The 23,350-nt window shown below is 25.0% G+C and overlaps 1 protein-coding gene across 14 annotated transcripts in view; it reads right to left on the bottom strand.

The window, feature by feature from the left end:
- The window catches only part of LOC132921992 (uncharacterized), a 302,827-nt gene that overhangs the window by 222,294 nt on the left and 57,183 nt on the right, over positions 1 to 23,350 (bottom strand). For all 14 annotated transcript variants that reach the window (XM_060985267.1, XM_060985266.1, XM_060985268.1 and 11 more), the window contains exon 3: positions 21,941 to 22,099. In XM_060985267.1, coding sequence (XP_060841250.1) covers positions 21,941 to 22,099 — 159 coding nt within the window. The remainder of the gene's footprint in view (positions 1 to 21,940; positions 22,100 to 23,350) is intronic.

Raw genomic sequence — 23,350 nt, 5'->3', positions numbered from 1 at the left:
AAATGGTTAATTACAGGAAATTCGATATAAATGGTACATTAAGGGGGAATTTTTATGCAAAATCAATTTTCGACAATATTGGTTATGATTTTAGTTTTACTTAGAAAATGAAAAAGAGAGAAGAATAAATGGTATAAGAAATACCACGAAAAAATTCTTGGTCTTGGTTTTAAGTAAATAAATTTGCAAATTTAAATCAACTGCGTAGTAAGTTATACATCAAGTACAATAACTTAAATAGCCCTAGAAGTTATTAATGTTTAAATTTAAATACATTTTTAAATTTATTTTTATGTATTTATTTAACGCCTAAATTTAATTGAAATATAATAAATAAATAAAATATGTATTACCTAATATTAAAAATCACTTTTTTTTTTATAGATATTACAACCACACAAAGTTGATATTTGACTCAAGATACATCAATAGTTTAGTTGAGTTACATAATTATTTGAAAGGTTTACTTGAATAGACAACTCAAATTTACTTTTGAAAGAGTTAGGTAACAGCTGATACAAACAAGAGTTTTCGAGAATTTCGAACATACATTTTACTAAGACGATTAAGTTAATAAATTAAGTAATAAACCAAATCCATTAAGAAAATTATTTATTGCTCAACTATAATAATATTACGCGGATGTAGTTTATTTTAATAACAATTTGTGTATTCGATTATCTCGTGATATTGTCATCGCCGACGTAGATACTCACTAATATATTATTACAATATATGCATCATAGCAGTATACCGTACTCAGTTTAAAAATATTAAGACACAAACTGTCTATTTAAAATAAAATCATGTATTACGTTTTTGATTTTAATAATAATATTATATGATTTTTACTATACTGAATAGAGTTTAGAGACATGTTAGGACCCACGCCATAGAGATGCGCCTAAGCGTTATATAATGTACCGCTGCAAGCGCCAATACAATTTTGTATTATATACATTTTATGTAGTTTATCGTACCCGTGGTTACATATAATCAGCCGATGGACAGAATGGATTATGAAATGCAAATCGTAATCTGCGCACATACTGCACATTTTCTAGTAAGGCGCATAAGGTATTTTTCTATCACATTTCCGTGGACCTACTTAGTCTATTGTATTTATTTTTTATCCTTCGATCTATTCCAGTTTTATCACATACTCCATCCGCACGTGCGTACATTTAGTTTATTCGTCGTATAATGTAAATGGGCGAAACAGACGAGCGGTATAAAACTATTAAATGGAAAATAGAAATCTCAGTAACGTTGAGACATTATTGGAGTCCGCTAGAAGAGCAGCCAGTTGAACATATATACGCCGTGGGATGGTCAATCGTTGTGTGCTACATAATTTCACTGATAGCACACGCGTCATGAATTATATCGGGTCCGTACAGTGTATTTCTGTTAAACCGTCTTCACAGTTGCTCGTTGAAAACGTACACTTATTAATGCCATCTGATAAATCATTTCCAGTCGATTTTTAAACGTAAAAAATATTTTTATAATGTGCTATATCCTTTATTAGTGGTATAAAGCGGCGGCTCCAAATCAAGCCCTGAAGCCGTGCCCTTTCAAGACCGTATTTCTAAAACATTGAATATTTTTAAAAATAAAATTATGAAAAAAAATATATCATAATATGCTATTATTAATTATGTGTAGTTAAAGGAGCATATCTCATATTATTTATACTATATTTTTACGAAGTATAAATAAACTATAACAATATAAAATATACTATATGGAATGATATTATTATGAATATTATGACTTATCCACCAACCAAGTCTCTGGAGCTGTCCTTGGTGATATAAGTACCTACTACCTACTATGGTCTAGAATATCAGTGTGTCAATCTTTGACCAAAAAATATGTGGTCATAATATTATATATATTATAATATTTATAATCTAGTTGTATTTTTTGACTGTGTTTAAATATATTATGTATAAAAAAAGAGAATTGGGGCATCCATAGGTGAATCTATTTAATGAAGCAAAAATGTATACAAATGTATTATACTTCTTAATATTTTCTGCGCTACCATAAAATCACATTATATATCATATTTAAAAAAAAAAATAAAGGTTGGTATAATACGAAGGTTTACTATAGTGACGACGTAATTATATTATTCACCAATTGTTAGAAACATCCTAGGTATTGTAATGGCATAAAATGATAGTATTATAACTCATAGTTTATACATTATTATAACATTAATTTGATATTTGTTATTGTTTGGTTGACGTGGAAACTATAACATGAAATAGGCCACACGAAATTATTCAGAAAAAAAGTTATAGCTGTCTAGCCCACATATACATATATGTTTAAAGAACATATAGAAACTCATTCCATGCATAACCAAAAGTTCAAAATAGTAGTTAATGATTGAAAACAGGTTAGATTATAATCTATAGTAAATTATTTAAAATAATACTTAAACATATGATTTTTGGTAGATTTAACTTGTCTGTAAGTTCATGCAAAATATAATCTCAGCTTATATTCTAGTGTCATCCAACTCGGTGGGACAAAAATAAATCATTCTAAACTTTGAATCTTCAGTAAACTTGCTATAAGCTTTGAAGTATCTCGGTAATTTGAGATCTAGATAACTGAAAATTGAAATTAGTATTATTTAATTATATATAAACGGCAAAGTTTTTCAAAATAAACGTATTAGAAACATCCTTATGTGATTGCTATTGAGACTCACGTGGGCGCATTTCATAGAGTGCACCTGCTATATACTAATATCCTATTTATTTATACATTTTTTTCACTATATTATTATCAAAGTTCCTTTGTCGGAAGTGAAAATCCCATTGCAGTTACCGTTAGTGGTATGAACACACATTGTTGGCCCAAACGGAATTCAAACGATTCGCATATTAGTTCTCGTACGAGTATATGCCCGCGGGACGTATGTTCCGTCGCCGAAAGTACCAGCTACATATTCATACATACATATTATATACAATAAATGTATGTATACACGTACTTCATAGCAAACGACAGCTTATCGAAAATAGATACATATTATGTATTTTTGATAATATAATACGCCACGAAGAGATATCCGGGATTAGCGGATTTCATTACGACACTACGAGTTGAAAATATACATATTAATATATTAAGCACTCAAATTTTTCTGATTACCCTCCTCTTCTCCTTCCCTGTTTATGGAATCTAAATCACGTGTATGCAATCAAAGAATCCATCCGTGAGTTTTGATCAACAATATCCAACATAATAACGAATGATTTTGTATCCTTAAGTTTATCGTATAGATTAGGAAAAAAATGTAAAGTCACATTTTTACTTTAAAATTGATAATTTTTAACATGATAAATATAAATTATAATACCTATTTACCGATATAATATATATTTTTGTAAATAATTTTATTAAAAATAATTATATTTTGAATGCTAATAGATTTTAAATCAAGTATTACTTATGTGTTATGTTATGCGTGTAGAATAAAAGTAAAAATTAAATTTATTTATAAACATATTTTACTAACTAAGCGATAAAGTATAATTTATATAAATGATAGAATAGAATACAGTATTAATACTTATAAAAGATTTTTAATTTTCTGAATAAAAATTAATAATGTATTATGCTTAATAGGTCAAATTTTTGTATGATAAATACTTATAATTTTATACAGAAATAAATTATAAGAAAATTATAAAATAGTAGCTAAATTGTTACTTCTAATTGTTGTTATGATATAAATGATTGGTTCTTATTATTATCAAAACCTTATGGTTTTTTAATTTAATAAATGTTAGGTAAAAATTGAATACATAAATTTATTGAAAATAAACATCACTAAAAACATATCATAATACAATTCCAAGCTTATGTTAAATGTAAAATATTATATATTGTTATAATTATAATGCATATTATATCCTTAAATTTAATAATAATACTATTTGTTTAATGCGACACATAAGTCGTAGCCTGTAAGTCGAGCTTCAGAAAATAATCTAAAATATCAAGCGTAAATAATCTTTAGAACTTAAGCTTCTAACTTAGAAAGATAAAAATTTTACTATTTTAATATTCTTTTGGTATTTGATATCCAAAACTGATAACTAGTTTAAATTTTAAACTTTAAATTTATACAGGACTGTAATACCACATCAAATCATGCTAATAAAATATTATAATATTAATCATATTATTGAATTATTGCTCAGTGTTATAAAATAATGTTAGCACATTAAAATAAACTAAATTAATACATTACATGAATGGCAAACAAGAGCAATACTAATAAGAAACATTAAAACATCAATTTACAATATTTATGACGTCAAACAATATCATATATTATTCTATTTCATTAAATTAATTATTAACCGATATTAACATTCTAAATTGTTTAAATTAAAGCACAGAAACTGTTTATGTCATATTTAAATGAGTGGGATATGTTTTATATTAATATAAAATGTATAATATATTAAACTTACTTATTTCATACATACTAATAAATTAATATTATTAAACATATATGCATAAAAATATATAATACATATTATAATTAACATTTGCACAATAGGGATTATAATTTACTTAAATAATAAATAAAATAAATTTATTTTATAAATAACTACAATATAAACTACAATATTCATTTGTATATTTATATCTCCCCCCCCTCTACACACGTAGATATCAGAAATAGTTTTTTCTACTTAGTCACAAAAGGTTTTGTACATAAATCTCAAAAGAGCTGCAAATGATGCAATGTTAATTTAAACGTAAATGATAAAGTAAATAATGGTTAGGTAAAATCACAACGGATAAAGATACTACCTATACACAAAGACACAAAGTGATTTTTATTTGATACATATAATTTTTGAAAATCAAAACAAGCAAATATATTAATAATAATTATTATTATATCATATGTATCTCAATTCCCTTCCTATTTATCATTAATTTTAGTAAAAAAACAAAAAATTATTATTTATCAGTTTCATGCATAATTAATTCTTTATAGTTCAGTTATAGAATTTAACTCAACTATAAGAATTCATTTAAAAATACCTATAACCTATGTATCCAATATGAATATAAACTATTATTTTTTATTGTATATACATTAGTTAATATATATTTTTAATAAACTAAAATGTTGATAAAGTTGAAACTAATAAAAAAAATTTTGTCTATAAGAAATTAACAACGAAAATAGGAAATAAAAAAAATGTAGAGTATCATTTTTTAAGCAGACCCGTCATCATTATGAAACGAAAAATGCATACGTGACCCAACTTTAAAACGTATTTGTGATGAATGGGATTTCCCCTACCACTGACCGTACACGATCAACGGATGAGTACGATAATTTTGATATATTTTTTTTCGTCGAACGTACGTTGTATATACCACTTCTTTAACGAAAACTTATAATTTGCAAAAACTTTCTTGTCAGCCAAAATGGAATAAATTACATTTATATTCATAGCTGTTCGAAAAAAATCTTTACTGTTTCTAAAGCGATTCATTTTCCGTTATATTTTTTAAGATCATTCAACTAAATTTGCTAGTATGTGTCTCCAGTTATACTTGCTAGACACAATTAATTTGTTAACCCATATATCACGAATATTCTCTATCTCTACATATAAATATATATATTTATATAGCATGTGTATTTCTATAATTGAATCTAACTTCCTACAATAATATTTGTATATCATTACCTACTTACGTAGATATATTGAAATTGTTTTACAATAGCATAAATAGCTAAGCAATAAACCTATATCATTATACCTATGAAGTTATTTATTGACTCTTCTTTTTGTTTTACCTAATATTATATACTGTGGATGAGAATTTATAAACTATAATAACTTTTTATTATACTAAATATATTATATAATATATAGTATAATAATATATTTATTTTTAATCACAATGTATTTCGTTTATGTATAAAAGTATGACATATTACTGTAAATACCATTAAATATTGTGAATTAGCTCATGATATAGAATATTAAAGATAATATTATCTTAAAATTATAATGACAGACACAAAAAATACATATTGTAAAATCAAAACATTCATTGATCCGTTTAGAATTCAAAATAATTGTATACTTAAAAAAAAATGAAAAAAAAATAAACAAATAAGTATTAAAAATATAAATATAAATATTTCTAAATAAATAATTCAACGATTAAAAATTTTTACAAAAAAACCAAAACATATTTGGAAAATTTGGTTGAAATCATTTTAAATATAAAATATGTGTTCTGATTTCAATATTTCACATTCATAATCAATGTGTACAACCTAATTAAATACCTATATAAATGTTTACACATAACTCTTTTCTAATTTTAACTATTATTTATATAATCTAAAATTTTAAAATTTAAATTATCTACGTTTATTTTATTATTATTTTTAATTGGAAATTATTATGCTCAAGAAAAAAAAATAATGTTGTTACTCAGTTATACAATATAATTATATATATATTTTTTTTATATTATATAAATTTGATCCATTTTAAAGTTTAATTAAACAATATTTTATCTAGTACAGTTTAGTAATATGCTTAACATTATGAAAAATGAAGATGCTTTTTTTTACAAAAAAATGTTATTTTATTTCATATATAATTATTTAGTTTTGGCTTAAAATGAAAAAAATAATACGTTTACCGGATTTTTCCACCTTTTTAAATAGCTAAACTGTTTTTGATATGACATGGGTTATGTCCATAATATACTTTATATAGAATAATGTATAAGGTATTGTAATTGCAATTTGTACATAAAATAAAAATAATAGTTTAAATATAAAACTAGACAATTCAATTTAAAGGAGGTATTATTTTAAATAAGTATTTTGTTGTAATATATAATGCGAATAAAATATCTTAAAAAAGACAAGTGTTTAGTTAATGCAACTTAATTAATTTATGAAATTTATAATCATTAATGGATTTTATAAAAAAAAAAATACTTCTTGGACTCTTAGTTGGTTAAATGCTGTATTGCTATGTTCGTAAATGTTATTCGAAATTATAAATTTAATTATTATATATTATTACACTCTTAAATATTTAATCTATAGCTTTAGTAAATAAATTATTAAGATATTAATAAACGTGATACAATTAATATTAAATAAAAAAAATACATATTTATAAAAATGTAATTTAATTTGACCCTAATTGGTTTAATTATTGGGTCAATAATATTATTCTATATAATTATGTAATCGAGTAGTTAAATTAATATTTTATTTCCAACTTATTATCTGAATAATATCACATATTAAGGTAAATTACTTATATTTTACTTTTTTGGCATATTTATTTGAACAAACCATATGGTGTTTTCAACTGAATATTTTCTAACGTTCATAATTTTATAATTCAAACGTTTACCATAAATATAAAAACTAAATATATGATAAAAATTGAGCATTTAAAATTACATACATAAGAATAACTTGTCTATATTCAAATTATAATATTAATAAATTATTCGTTTATACTTACTAGAAAATGATAAAAAGTATACATATCCAATTTGTTAGATGATTCTAACATTTTATAATTTTCACATGGACTGAGATACTATAGTTCTCTATTACTTGTTGTCGCAAAAAGTCAAAGGGCTTTCGTTAATACGTTAAGTTATAAATCTGCTATTTTAGACTTACAGAAAATGGATGAATTTTCATGTCATCTAAGCTTTAAATTCTAAGGATTATGATCATATCGAGATTTATTGATAGCCCATAACTGAAAATTAAAACGAAATTTTGGCACAAAAACAGAAACGTTGGTGATATATCATTTTTATTTTAGACATTATTTTATATTGCTTCTCTGTTATATTCTATATTCCCCAAATGTATTCAAAATATATTATTGCAGCTGCTTAATTATCTTAAGCACTTGATTTTGTCAAGACCAAGTATAAAAACACGAATTTAATTGGTAAATATAATAATAAAATAAACATGTAAGTAATCCAAATAAATTTGATATTTTTTTTAAGAATACAAGTTTAGTGTGGATCGCAATTTAAATTTTAAATCGATATCAAGCAGAATAACGTTGCCTATAACGTATACTTTTTTTTGATATTTTGTACTCGAATTAATCGGTTAAACTGTATTATAATATATTCTATGCCCATGCGGTATCCAATAATACATTATAAGTTATAGTTTACTCTATAAAACTAAATAGAGAGGATCTCAAGCACGAAAATGGGATCTAAAGTGTCAATTAATATGACGTACTATATTTATATAATATTATATCACATTGTTTCTCAACATTTATGTAATGACTACCCACGAATTTACTATTTGTTGGGTATGCGAACCCTACAAAAAAAAAATTTCTTAAGTTTTTTTTTATATATTATTATCATTATAATTGCATAATTAGTTTACAAACAACACGAGTTGCGACCCATATAGGTTGGGAAACATTGTTATAGTATATTAATACATAAATAGAAAATTAACATAAATACAACTAATGGATTCATCAACGATACGATATTAAATCCTTTAAGAAAAATATCCAGATATTTTATAGTTATAGTTGTGTATAAATTGTCAAGTCTTTAAAGTAAAAACCACAGAATTACACCATTTTCTCGAAAAATTCAAATAATTTCATTTTGTTACGCGCACAAATATATATATATATATATATATTATCTTAGTTGGTGTTTCATTTTCTAACATAGGAAACAATTGTGTCATAATATTGGAACGACAAAAACAAATTATAATGACAATATAATATAATAACAAAATTCAAAATATTTTCTTTCTTAACATCAAATATTCTACTGAGTCCTTCGCTTACAAACTTCAAACACAGTATCTAAAATTTTTTTGAAAATTAAAAAAAAAAAAGATACATATTAACTTTGTGAAGATATATTTTCTATCTCTATACATATATAACTGAAACGCATATTATAAGAATTGTATGTAAATATTCAAGTATTCCATTTGTATCCGACAAGAAATGAAACTTAGTGATATTTCCACTTCGAAACCAAAAATTTATTCCAAAACAAATATTTTATTTAGGTTTTATCGGCATTTTTCTTGTTAATAATTTTCAGTTAAGTAACATCATAGATGAGTTCTAAGGTGACGGAATATCGACTCTATTATAACTTGCTTTTGTAAAAAAACTTTAAAAATACGATGGTACGAAATGCACAAAACCCGTGACTGAATGTAGAATATACACTATAATTTACTGATATTATATACTTAATATCAGATCAACTTCAGTCCACGTACACCGTTTCCCTATTGGACATTTTGAACGTGCGTATCATCATTAAAGTGGCTTAAATTGTAATTAGATACAATAATTCCGATGATACGACATACTCGGCTAGCTGAGACGCGATTCTTATTCGATACATAATAAAGCCGACGATGAAGTTCTCGTTTTATGTTCTCCTGTTTTTCAAAAACAAATAATTGCAACGCGTCAGCTGCTCAAGACATCCTATATAGGCGGCAGTGGCCGTTTAAACTACTAGTTTGCCTGTGCGCAGTTTTGCGTCTTTTCTTCCGCTGTCGCACTACACGAGCCGCCGCTACCACCGCTATCGCAGTAATTGTATATTATGTACGCGCCCGCTCTCCCACCCGCGACAACCCATCCGGCGACGCTCATACGTATAGATACGCGAATCCGGTCGAGAATCAATCGGATTTTTCGTCGAATAAATCGTTCGGAAAATCGCAAAACATACACCGTCCATTTTCGTGAAATCGAAAACAAATAACGTATTTTATTTTATCACATATATTTATACGCGCGCGCAAGAGTGTGCTTGTTTTTCTTTTTTTTTTTTACTCTCGAAATCGATCTCATATTTCTCTTCTTCTTTTATTTTTACGCTGAACAAAAGCGAGTGGGTTGTCTCTCGTTGTTGGGTCTTTTTTTCTCGACCACAGCGCCGTAAATTCGCAATAGATATCGATAAAAATTATTAAACATCAACGGATGTCGGATAAACTACGCGTACCACGCCCCGAGTCTACAGCGAATTGTTTTCTTTTCCGAATTACGTTCATAACTCAAACTCCTAAACGAATCTCTTTACGCTGGTATATATATAATGTCATATACCTAATGTAACAGCCGACCGACAACATTTACAATAACATTATAATAACCCATGATAACGTAAGGCGATGTACTTTTTTCAAAGGGACCACATTAATCGTATAGCCGCTACCTTTCATGGTAGGTATAAAGGAAAATAATAATAAAATATAATAAAGTATAACGAACTGTGTCTATATTATAAGTATACGACCAAATGAGGATTTACATTTATTATTATTATCTGTACATGATAATTTTATAATGCAAGTAATAATATATATAGACATTTATGAGAAAGTTGTAACGTGTAACCATTTTTAACGTCGATTGTTAAAATCAAAAAATCAAGAAGACACACCAAAATTCAAATTGTATTCCATAAATTATTAATGCAATGTGCATACTTCATCATAATGTTTAATTAATTAACATGTTATATTATAATTTCATTTTTTTTTTTTTTTTTTTTTTTAATAGAAAATATATACGCGTGATTAACAAACCAATATATAGTATAAAAATATAATATTATAACCTTCAATTTTATTATTAATTTGAAAAAAATGCATTTTAAACATATACACTATACATACTATTGGGCTGGATACAACATTTTTTTCTAAATTTTACAATTTCCATGGCAACTAAACAATAACAAGATGAAATTAATGTTATCATTTCGCATCATAGTACTTAGGTTGCTCTTAACAACCCAATACAAAATATAATTAATTACGTTACCATAGTGATCTCATTGATATATTTTTTAACCATTATTTTAAAAACATATATTATTCAATGCTTTTTGGTGCAGTGGAGAAAATATCAAGTTGCACGTTACGTTCGCTTTTTTTTCTTATAACAATAATACAATTACTTTCATTAAATTCGTTTTTTATAATATAATATATATATTTTATACTACTTGAACTGTTGACTTAATAAAATTATTATGAATATATAGGTATATATATACATAAATCGTATGATTTTGATCTTATGAATTTAGCTATTTTTCATATTTTGTTACATAATAGTTAAATGCGCTATTAATAGTTTATTCTAATTTATTTCAATAAATAGTTTTGTATTATAAATTACCTTTAGTTATATAATACTAAAAGGATTAAACAAAATTGAATACAAGACTCTTCATAAGTTGGTATTAATAGTATTATATCATTCTAAAAATATGGATTTTGTTCTCGAATGTCTTTAATTACTGGATTGTTGCTCAAAAAAAACATTAAATAAAGGAATAATTTTAATTTTTTTGGCATAATATTATTATTTTCTATACGCAATGAAATTTAAAAAATATCTAGACTAATTTTAAACTATTTATGAGTTAATAATAATAATACTATATTATAATTATTATTATTAAGTAATTTATGTTTTGGGCGAACGTTAGTTAAACTAACTGTATACTTAAAAAAAATGTAATAATAACAGTATAAATAAATTATAAAATATACTCAGAAACAGAGGCTGACACGCCGTTTCCACATAGAATCTTTTTTCAAATGTAATGATTTATCATTGAATTAAAATTTAACATAGCCATTGGCCATTGCGTTAAGGTAAATTGCATAATACATAGCAGACCAAGTAATTCCCTGGTTTTTTAATTACAGAATAATAAAAACAACTGTATAAAAAAAATATTATACAATTTCAATTTCAAAAAGCTTTAAAAAAACACTTACTAACTTGTAATAAGACGCTATTTATGATACAATAAAAATAATATTATCCCGGAGTAATAAACAATATTTGTACTATAAATATTATAATTTATATTTTAACAGTAAAGCTACTAATAAAAGAAAATTGTTTACGAGTATCTTTTTAACCATCTATTAATGAGAATATTATTATTCATTACTATTGATCCTAATAACTAATAATAAACAGTTCCAAATATTTTTTATAAAAAAAAATAGTTTCATATTTATAATCAATATTATTAAATATAATTTAATTAAAACAGTACGTATTTAATATATTATTATAAAATAAAAAATAATGAATTACTTAATACTTATGAATTATAAATTATGATGAACAATTAATATACCATTCTACAACATTCAATAAACTAGTCTACTGTTATAATAATATACTACTATGTGTGTTTATTTTATTCTGTTAAAAAATCTATGATACTCAGAAATCAGAATGATAGAATATAAGTTAAAGGCTTTTACGAAAATTAATATCAGATACCTGTAATTATTTTAAGTCTAAACAGTATAGTTACGTATATATTATATAAATGTAACCTTTAGATATATTTTTAACAAAATTCGTTTGAAAAAAAAAAATACTTTTTATATTATACCTTAAATAATACTTACCAGACCTAAATCACTATAAGTTCACGGATAAAACAAGTTGTGTGAGGCAATCTATCAGTGTCCTCAGGTCACGGATATTAAAGAAGTAGAGGACAACAGTAGATTAGGAACCATAGTCTTAAGCCTTTACACATCGATGCACTTTAAATTTTATTGTCATGGAATTGGTTTAACCGAAATAAGGCAATGCTGTTGTAAATTGTTTTCAAAGTAAATTATTTATCTAATACTCAAATCTAGTTAGGTTTATATAATACACTATAAGTTATATTATATTAATCTGTAAAACTAATTGTATTAAAAATATTTATATAGCTTAATTCTTAATTTAATAAGAATTATGTGTGAATCAAAAATTTACCGAAGTTAATGTATATAGTATTACTAGGGTTTTAAAATTTCATGAAATTCATTTTTTTTAAATATTTTATTTCAATAAAAAATGTAAAAAAAAATGTATTATATCTAAAATGTTAATAGTCTCGTCAACTTACAAATGAACATTTTTAAAAATTAGTTTATTGTATGGACAATAATATGTACAATTATAATAATAATAGCTAATAAAGATCCAGGTAATAAATAATAATCAATAGTATAATACAATTAGGTAATACCAATAATAATATGCTATATTTTAAGTAGTTATACAGTTAAAAAAACTTAATTTATTACCATTATCATACTTAAGTAATTCACTAATTTGTAAACCTTGATCGACAACTGATAATTTATTCATTACCAATATTTTCTGGTTATAATGAATGTATTATTTTAATCATCTATAAACTAAACACGTTTAAAAAAAGAAAAAATATTTTTTTAAATTTCTAGTGAAATATTTCAAATTCAGAATCCTAAGTATTATATTAAATAAATTAATAGTATAAAAATAATCTTATTGACAATTCGGACTAGGAAAACGAACTTCATCAATGCAGACGTTATACATACATTTTGTCAAATTGGAAAGTTAAAAATTGATAAAAAAAATTCCAAACAAAAAACTTTTAAAGTGAAAAACTAAACTTCTTTTAACAATACTCTTACAATGGAAACATACATTCAACGATAATAAATTTTAAAATGCACGATTAAATTCATCAAACTTTGAAACTTTCAATTTAAAATAGCAGTATGATATTTTTGCATTCCGTTTGAATGTAATTGATTTTTTGAGCATAGTTGGTTCATTGAACAATATAATAGCGTATATACCAATTTTCAGTATACCCACTGGCTGAAAACCTGGTTTATAAAGTGGACCCTGTCTATAAATAAGCTTTCTCTGCAAGCATTAGGGACTTAATACCAGTTTTTAATCCACGCTTTTAGAGGCGACGATTTACGGTGATAAATAGAAAACTATAAATAAAACAACTTGAAACCTCAGACAGATACGGTGCGATTGTTTCAAAAGTTTAATTTAACAGTCTGCAGGGTGGGAGGATTAAATACGTCATCAGAATGCAAGAGTCAAAATCCTATAATAGGTTAATTTAACATAAAACTTGGCTATTTTTTATAGTCTTCTATGAAGTTAGTTTATTACGTCAGATTCCAGTAGAAATAAAAATGATAATAAAACAAACTACAAACTATTGACAGTCTGTAGACTGACATAACTATTAAGTATAATAATACCTACTCAAACATATTTTGGTTTTGTATTTTGTATAATATAGAAGTGAAACGAAATTCTTAACATTATGACAACGCTTTTACTTGGTCCTATCAATAATATTAATTACTTTATTTATTTAACTTTAGATTCTGAACAAAGCGATAAATGTACTGATTTTACAATGTATATTTTTTATTTGTATCTGTACGTGATAAGTAATCATAAAGAAATGCATCAATTATCAACTTTGGGGTGGCTTCTGAAAGAAAATTTGATCTAGTTTTTAATTTATAAAATTAATTTGGTTTTTTTTAGATTTATTTGCACAGAATATTTTTACTATCGTTTTCTACACATAGTATAATTTATAAAATATTTGAATTCTTTGAATCTATTTACAGAAACTTGAAATATTCCATTTTTTTAGTTTATTTTTTATAAATGCCGAAAGAAAATTTATCACTAAGTAAAAATGGTTGAAAATATAATGCATTACTCATAAGTTCATACTGAAACCATAAAAACTAATAAATATAAAAATTATTTTTTATAGATATTTTAAGTTCAAATTTTGACGAGATTTTTTATTTAAAGATAAATAACGATGTTAATTATTATATTATAATTTAAAAAAACATTATTCTTGGAAATTTAAATCATTTTCATTTATTATATTATTATAAATTTTACTTTACAGAATAACATTTTTGAACTATTTTTATTGTTTTACGATATTCAACGAAGGATATTATTAAATTTTGAGTTACCTATAAATGCTGATATAATATGGTAGAAATATATAATAATCAAATACTATTAATATAATAAATGCAATATTTTTTGAAATAAACAAATCAACCTACCTACTTATAGTTAAAAAAACAATTTTAATAATTATATAAAAAAAAAAATATCATGAAATATACTTAATGAAATAAGTTCCGGTTAAAATAATTTTGACAATGATTCACAATCATATTATATCATTGAATTCAAATTTAACTCATCCGTTACAGTGACTCCCTCGTCAGTTAATGTACAGCAAAATGGTATCAACTAACCATTCTTTTTTAATTAGTATGCAGTTGTATCTCTTATATACATCTATTACAAAACAAATAATTTAAAATCACCATTCTTAGAATGTTTATTTTAATATGTAGTCAATTTTCAAAATGTATAGAAGTAATTAGTTCTTCGTGAAGCTTTAATAAGTTTTTCCGACAACGAAATGTAATGGTAAAATATTCTTTTAACCATAAGCAACATAATGAACGTAGATGAGAAAGAAAGGGCAATCTACCACTCTACCAGCCATGCGTCTCCACACTCCGAAACCAATACAAGATTAGCAATTAAGGAGTTACGGGTCTATGGTTCGGCACACGGGGTACTGGATCGGGTCTTCTAAAATATTTTTTCAAAACTCACAGATTCAATAACTCTGAGTTAAGTTTGCATAAATAACTAATTTATGTGATAAGCATTATTTAAAGTTTTGAAAATAATTGTAGTTTAAAGGTACATAAATTAAATATTCGTCACATAAATATATAACAGAATAAAGTAAATAAATAACAACTTATGGTTTTTAAAACATGTAATTACTAAGAAAATTATTATTAGAAACTTTAGTAAATACATCTTGATAGCATTGATATCAGTATAGAAAAATGAAACTTTATCTAAACCCTTTTACAGGAGATTGTAAATTGTGAATTATTTATTTTATATTTATAACAAATGTATTAACTGAACTATAAACCTAACCTAGGATATGTTTGTCAGTTTTGAAAGATACACTAATTATTATAATACTCATAAGGAAATCATATTTATAAATAATATATTAATTTACCAACATTTTCAGAATGCATGGATTTCAAAATTCTCAGATGAAGTTCTTGAGTAATTTAAAATCAAGTTACATCTATAAATAAGTGTACAAAAAAATATCCAATTATACAAATAATACTTTTAAATATAAATATTATACAGTAGTATACGTTATTTTCGGTAAAAGAACAAGTTTTATTACTAATTTTTTTCTTTTTTAAACACATTGTAAAACAAATGGATTTTTATAACTACATTTTTATCAACATTGGATTTAGTTTGAAATATTTTACATAATTCATAACTAAAACATAATTGAGATTGATATTTTATTAAGTATGTACATTATACAAATGGGTATAGATATATAAATTTAATGAACATCCGTATTTAACATTGTATTAAGGGATAGAGTAATATTTTATGGTTATTATTTAGATACTTCTTTAAGAATACTCATGAACACCAATAACAAACGCTACCATATAATTATACTTTCTATATTTATTATAGGTAATAATTATATTTAATAAAAATAAATTTTCAAAACATTTTCATCTAATTCTGTAACCTTGTTTTTTGAAATTAGTTTAAAATGAAGCAAAACAAATATATACTTTAATAATATTATGAGAGTTCGAATCATATTTATTTTTTTATCAACATATAATAATTTAAAATTATATTTATCGAATATAATTATACAAAATTACCTAAACCGGTCGACAGTGAACAGAATGTTCCAAATTACCAATTAAATATTTTAACACATTTTACGCACTGTTTCTTTTAAAAACCATTTGGCTAAAAAAAATTCAACAAAAATAATGTTTTGATATTTTTTCCTGGAAGTTTGAGTTCCTATCACATATTCGAATAATGACAATAAAAACAATTTGTACACAGCAACATTTGATAGTATCTCAATGAATCTAACATCACATCCGACGGGTTAGTGATCTGGCCAAGAGCACGTAAAATTAAATGAACTGTACAACCCCTAACTGGGTAACCGCTTCCCAGTTTTTATTTTGTATAACGTCCTTTTGTCCTAGATTTTCACATAATTCTTTTTTCACATGCAATTAAAGTTGTTCCGATAACGAGCCGAAACGCCCGTAATACGTTTGTCCCGATTGCCAGGCGATTTTGAATAGGCAAAACAGCTACAGGACACACTACACGCGTGACCCACTACACAATGCACATACACTCTCAACACACTACGTGGATGTCGTTTTAAAATAATGATATTATACAGATTGTTGTAATCGGTTTTATTTTATTTCATAGTGTACTTTTTTTGCGATTTTCTTGCGAACCCGCACAACTAGAAACAAATTTAATTTAACGAAACGTTTATGTTTCAGAAAACAATAACACGGATAAATTCGTAGTCACAGTGTGGCGAGTGTAGTGTACGCCAATGTTTATAACTATTTCACATGTATATTTTTATTATATACATTATACAGTGTAATTTTATTATCACAAATCATTCATTATTTCAAAAACCATTTTTTTTCATATAACTGTTAGTAATAAAAAAAAAACACCAATTTCTAAAAATATATACTACTCAACCAAAATTGTATTTTTGGACAACGAAATACTCTAAATAATATTTTGCTTTAAAATATGAAATTAAAAATATATATTCTCATACAAAGTAAAAATTTAAAAATAAAAAAATTATAACTTTAAAAATATAATTTTTTAGAAAGTCTATTTTTATTACTTAAATATATATATAAAAAACATATTTCCAAAGACTGATGATAATACAATTTACAGTTTTTTGAAATAAAGGGTATTTCGTGGTTAAATAATCATGTAGTATTTCTATATTTTATTATATTTGTAAACAAGTCTCCCTATTACAAAATACAAAGAAGAGTGAAGTACCTATTGAAATTCGGAAGCTATTTTCAAATCAATTCTAAAGATGTCCTTTAAGCTTACCAAGTGTCACAAAAACATGATTTCTATATAACATGATCGTATTATATTGAAAGCTGCAGTTTCGACAAGCGCTCAACGATATATTTGGCGGATATTAGATTCCACGTGACATCTTAATCTAGATCTTTAAACAAATATTACCCTAGATGCATATCATATACATCACAGAGATTTTTTAACAAGTGCGAATTATTACTATGGCGACGTATGTATAGTTTTCCAGCGTTATATGCCACAAACGCGCTATAAAGTTTACTCGTATTTGCTGTTGTGATAAAGACAATGCCGCGAATCAAGAAAACAGTTTCATTGCTGATAAAATAGTAATGAAGAAAGAAAAACAATTGAATTCCGATGATGCGGACGGAGCTCCTGTAAATAAAAACAACAGACAAGAAGAGAACTTGAGCCGATTTATCGACAGTTTATCGTTTCTGTCTCTATGTACTTCAGGTACGATTCGAGATTCATTTATGATTTATTGTGACAAAACGGTGTTGTGGCAAAAACAAAAATTGATTGTGAGAGATAAAAATTTGCGTGACGAACAGTTCATAAAAACTGTATCGATTTAAAATTTCAAAATATAAATTTCACATACTCTCAGTAATTTTTAAACGTAACATATCGACCGAATTTATTAACTAATATTATATTAATCGATTTATAATTGTTCACGTTTGCTTTGAATGCTTAGATTCCTTATATTCTAGATATAAAACAATTTTCCCACCATTCAAAATAATATTCACATCAGGAAAACATTATAATGTAATAATTATTATAAGTAATAGGTATGCGGTACAGTGATTTGCAGTTTCTATTCATTATGCAATGATCAATGATCAAAAAACGTAATATCTATGTACATAATTAGCACATTTATTATTCTTTCTATAAGTGTAATAGTAGACTATTATTATGATACGTGGATGATTGATAATTATTAAAAATGCGTTTAAATGAAAAAAAACTCATAATGTATAACCAATAATAATTGTTAAATTTAAATGATTTCATTGATTTAAAATAGAAAATTAAATATGACATTGAACAAAAAAAACAATCCCAACTCATTATAATATAGTCATATTATATTGATATTTTGTAATAAGTAATAATACTGTATTTTTTAAATGCACTTTTACGAGAAACTATTTTTAGCTAATTTATATTATACGTTTATATTTTATATTGAAACAGTATAGAAAATACTAAAAGTTTACTCAAATTTAATAAAACTAACGAATACACATAATGGAAAGTATTAATAGTGTGACTATACTCCTCTGTGTATACTATAGTATATGTTTTTTTACACTTTAGAGTATTAAGCAAAAACCCCATTACGATTATTTTTTAATTTTAATGAAAAAAAATGCGAGCGGTTTTATTAAAGCTATACAATTTTATTATATTAGGATACGAAAAACACTCATGCATACAGGTATAATGATAAATTCATTAATGTCAGTCTAGTGATTAATCATTCAACAAGCCCGTCATGATATCGACTTTCCAATTTGTCTCTTTACCCTCGGCCGGGTCATTATTGTCTACCTACCGGTAATTGCTTCTAACTGACATGCGTATCAGTAACATATTTTTTACTCATGTTCATAATATATATATATATATATATATATATATATATATATATATATATACTATAATTAAATAGATTAATATATTATGATTATTAACTATATACATCAATGATTTTAGACTGAGAATTATTTTCAATACATTATATAATATAAATCAGTTTATATCAGTGATGTCTAACAATACACATGTTGTAATTTAATTTTATAATAAGGGGCATTTTCCATTATAATATGTACAATTAATTTTATCATAAATTAATCTAAAAACTAAAATTGTTTGTAAAATATACTTCATGAAAATCTGTATTATTATTATTATTATTATTATTATTATTTTAGGACTAATTAGTAATAACTATACAACAATGAACCGCAGTAAGCCATGCTGTCAAATAAAGAAAAAGTGCAATATGTTACCAATCGAATCTCAAATAGATAGTCACCCATACGAAATATTCTTGTCGTTGTTTAACTTTCAAATAGTGAATGACTAGAATATTTATAGTGATAGTCCTTTCCTTTCAGAATGTTTAACGTATATTCAATATTCTTTTGTGAATATTTTAATATATTATACAATTTATATTAAATATTTTTGAATTCAAATATGGTAAACAATTAAAATATATTTATCACGCCAAAAGATAATTATAACGCATAATAAAATCATTCTTCAATTCTTCATATTTTCAATATTAATTGTAAATTAACGTAATAGGTAATCATTAAAAAAAAAAAATAAGAACTATACAATTTGTAAAAAATACTTTGACGTATAAGTTATACGATGAAAAATACACCTAATTATAATAATGATAAATTTATCATATTTTATTTACAATATAAATACATATAAGATAATATACTATGTTGTTCTTTTTCAGTTTTTTTTTTTTTTATTGAACAAAATTTTATATATTTTCAATTCTTTATTTACATAAGTCCCTACACCAGTTCCTTTTCAGTCACCTAGATAGATTACCAGGGATTTGTTTGGATGATAGTTGAGTGATTATAGAATTTGACTAAGTACTGTATGTTTTGTGTGTTTTTAATGTAGCAAGATTATTTAAGGTTTGAATGCAGATGTCATAATGAAGTGAGCCATTAGTTATATACAAGGGGGTATCTGATAATAATCGTAGACATATACATTTGAATACCTGTATTGTTCTAGTATTTGACGGTATAATGCCATAGTACCACATGGGTCTTAGAAGAGCTATATATATTGTTCTTTTGGTTTTTATTAAGAGCTTAGAGCGGAGTTAGAGTCTAAGAAGGTAGAGGTCTCGAATTGGGAGCTTAACGCTAGTTTTTTAAATGGGGACCCCATGTAAGACATTCATCAAGAAATAAACCTAGATATTTAATTTACGTGGGAGATGAAATTTATGCATTGTCAATAAAGGTTGGGGAACATTCCAAAGATCGAATTGTGAAAGTCATTTGAGAGGATTTTTTTATGGATTGACTTGAATTTTCCAGTCATGAAACCAGTTTTAGCACAGTTAGGTGGTTTTGGATTTTTTGGGCAGCTTGGATGGGATCTTTGTGGATAGCAAGAATATCAGTATCATTTGCAAATGTACCAAGTAGAGTATTTTTGTTTAAAGGTAGGTTGCTGGTAAAAACATTAAATAGGAAAGGAACTATGTCGCTGCCTTGAGGAACACCAGCAGTTGCTATTTGAAAGTTAGAAAAGGCATGCCGTTTATTTTTGTGACAAATTTTCTTTAGTTTAGATAAGATTTTATTAGTAAGTAATACGGAGCGGGCAATAAGGATTTTAGTTTAAAGAGTAGGCCTGGGTGCATCATGGATGTAACAATATTAATCAAAGCTTAATTTTTTATCATCAGCTATTATTCTGAAATAAATATAATATAATATAACATATTTACACATTGAATTACTTATTTTATTATAAAATCAGTCCATTTTGCTTTTTTAATTATTAAAAAGGTTAATGGTCACGATAGCAATTTATTTTTAGACTATGCCCGGAGAATCCTAAGTTATAAAACAAAACAAAGAGGGTTTATATGAACACTGAACCATTTTAGATATTATATCATGATAAATAAAAGAACACCAATATAGGTATAGGTACTGAATTTTCACTCAAATAATTTATGTAGAAAATGCTAGTCGTCTACAAGAAAGTTAAAATAATATCTTTTACGACATTCTTCTAAAGTACTCACGAAACTCTATAAAAACAATCTTTCGTATAAAAATAACAATACCTATCCGTTTATTGGTGTAATAACTTCTTTTTATAACGCTTTTCCAGTCAATAGTGAAATTATGACTGTATTTACAAAACAAAAATATGAATGTAAGTCGTAAAATATTTAATTTTAATATATTTTTCAGTACCTGTTTTGACGAGCTTGAAGGTAGCGGCATTGTGCGTTTTTAAAGATTCGTTCAGTGCCGGATGCGTAAGGTCCCTGAGCGATAGGTCATCACCCATCGCTGAGGCCATTGAGTTCATCGGTTGATCTCCTCTTAAGAATTTGTTACCGCCATCCACGACTGTAAGAATAAAGGTAGATTTTAACGTTAATATTAAATCAATAATCTTTGTACGATTTTCATTCAAATAATTAAATAAATTTATTAACGTCAATAACACGAATATACTCAACATAGTAACACAAAATAAACAAAAAAAAAAAATATTTTTTTTAAAAAGTTGATCAAATTAAGTTTTTTGGAAAATATATGTAGTACTATAATTTAACATATTATCTTTTACATAATATATACACAAAATCGCGAAAGACCGAAACCTTCCCGCATATATCTTTAGCAATTTGGTAAGATAGAATTACGCCCAGAATAGTATAGTATAATGTACAAATACACTCGAAAACATAAACGCTTATAATATATAGACTTGATAAATCGGCCTTCTTCAAATATTATTATTTATGTCGTGCGTTTAATAATAATAATAAAAGGTAACGTGAGAGTTTCGTTCGATGCTATATGGAGTCTAAGCGCTAATGTAAAAGAAGTGGATAACATTGCAACTTTAAACGAAGTGGTTCATGGAGTATTTCCACCACCATAGCATTAAAACAATGCATTTATATGAAATTTGGATTTTTTTTGAATTTTCAAGTCTTTTAAATTAGAGTAACTATACGTCCTGTTTACGTCCTTTTTTTCAAATTTGTGTCTGGTTTTCCTGACGGACTTCTTTCAGGACGCTTTTTATTCTGTTTTTTATATCGATAACAATTATTCCGAATTAATTTTTATTTTATTCAATTAGATGTAAATATTTTATAATTTTAACATAAAGATTAAAATTTTATTTTATTTTTGAATAAAATAAATTTGTTGACAAAAATATTTGTTATAGATTATGATAATGAGTTTATACATAGATTATGTCAAGCGGAGAGCATAATCTTATCGAAAATCACAGATATTTTAAAATAATTTACTTTCATGTTTTTCAAATTAGATTATCAATTTCATTAGTATTGTTGCAATAATCATTGATTGCGAAAGTTGTAACTATATAAAATTCTTATATTCTAATAAAGTAGTTAAAAATTAAATTAAAATTAAAATGTCTAAGAGAAAGTGTGTATTAAATCTCAACTTAAAAGTTAAATATCCATTTTTAAAAGATGATTATAAAATCTAAAAAGTTTTATGTACATTATGTAAAGCAATTTTTTCAATCGAAAATGGTGGTCGCTCAAATATTAATATAAGCATGTCAAACAAAAAAAACATTTATTGGCCGTATCAAGCAGTTCTTCAAAAACG

This window comes from Rhopalosiphum padi, chromosome 2 (assembly GCF_020882245.1).
Source record: "Rhopalosiphum padi isolate XX-2018 chromosome 2, ASM2088224v1, whole genome shotgun sequence".
NCBI lineage: Eukaryota > Metazoa > Arthropoda > Insecta > Hemiptera > Aphididae > Rhopalosiphum > Rhopalosiphum padi.
This window is presented reverse-complemented; position numbering and strand designations above follow the sequence as displayed.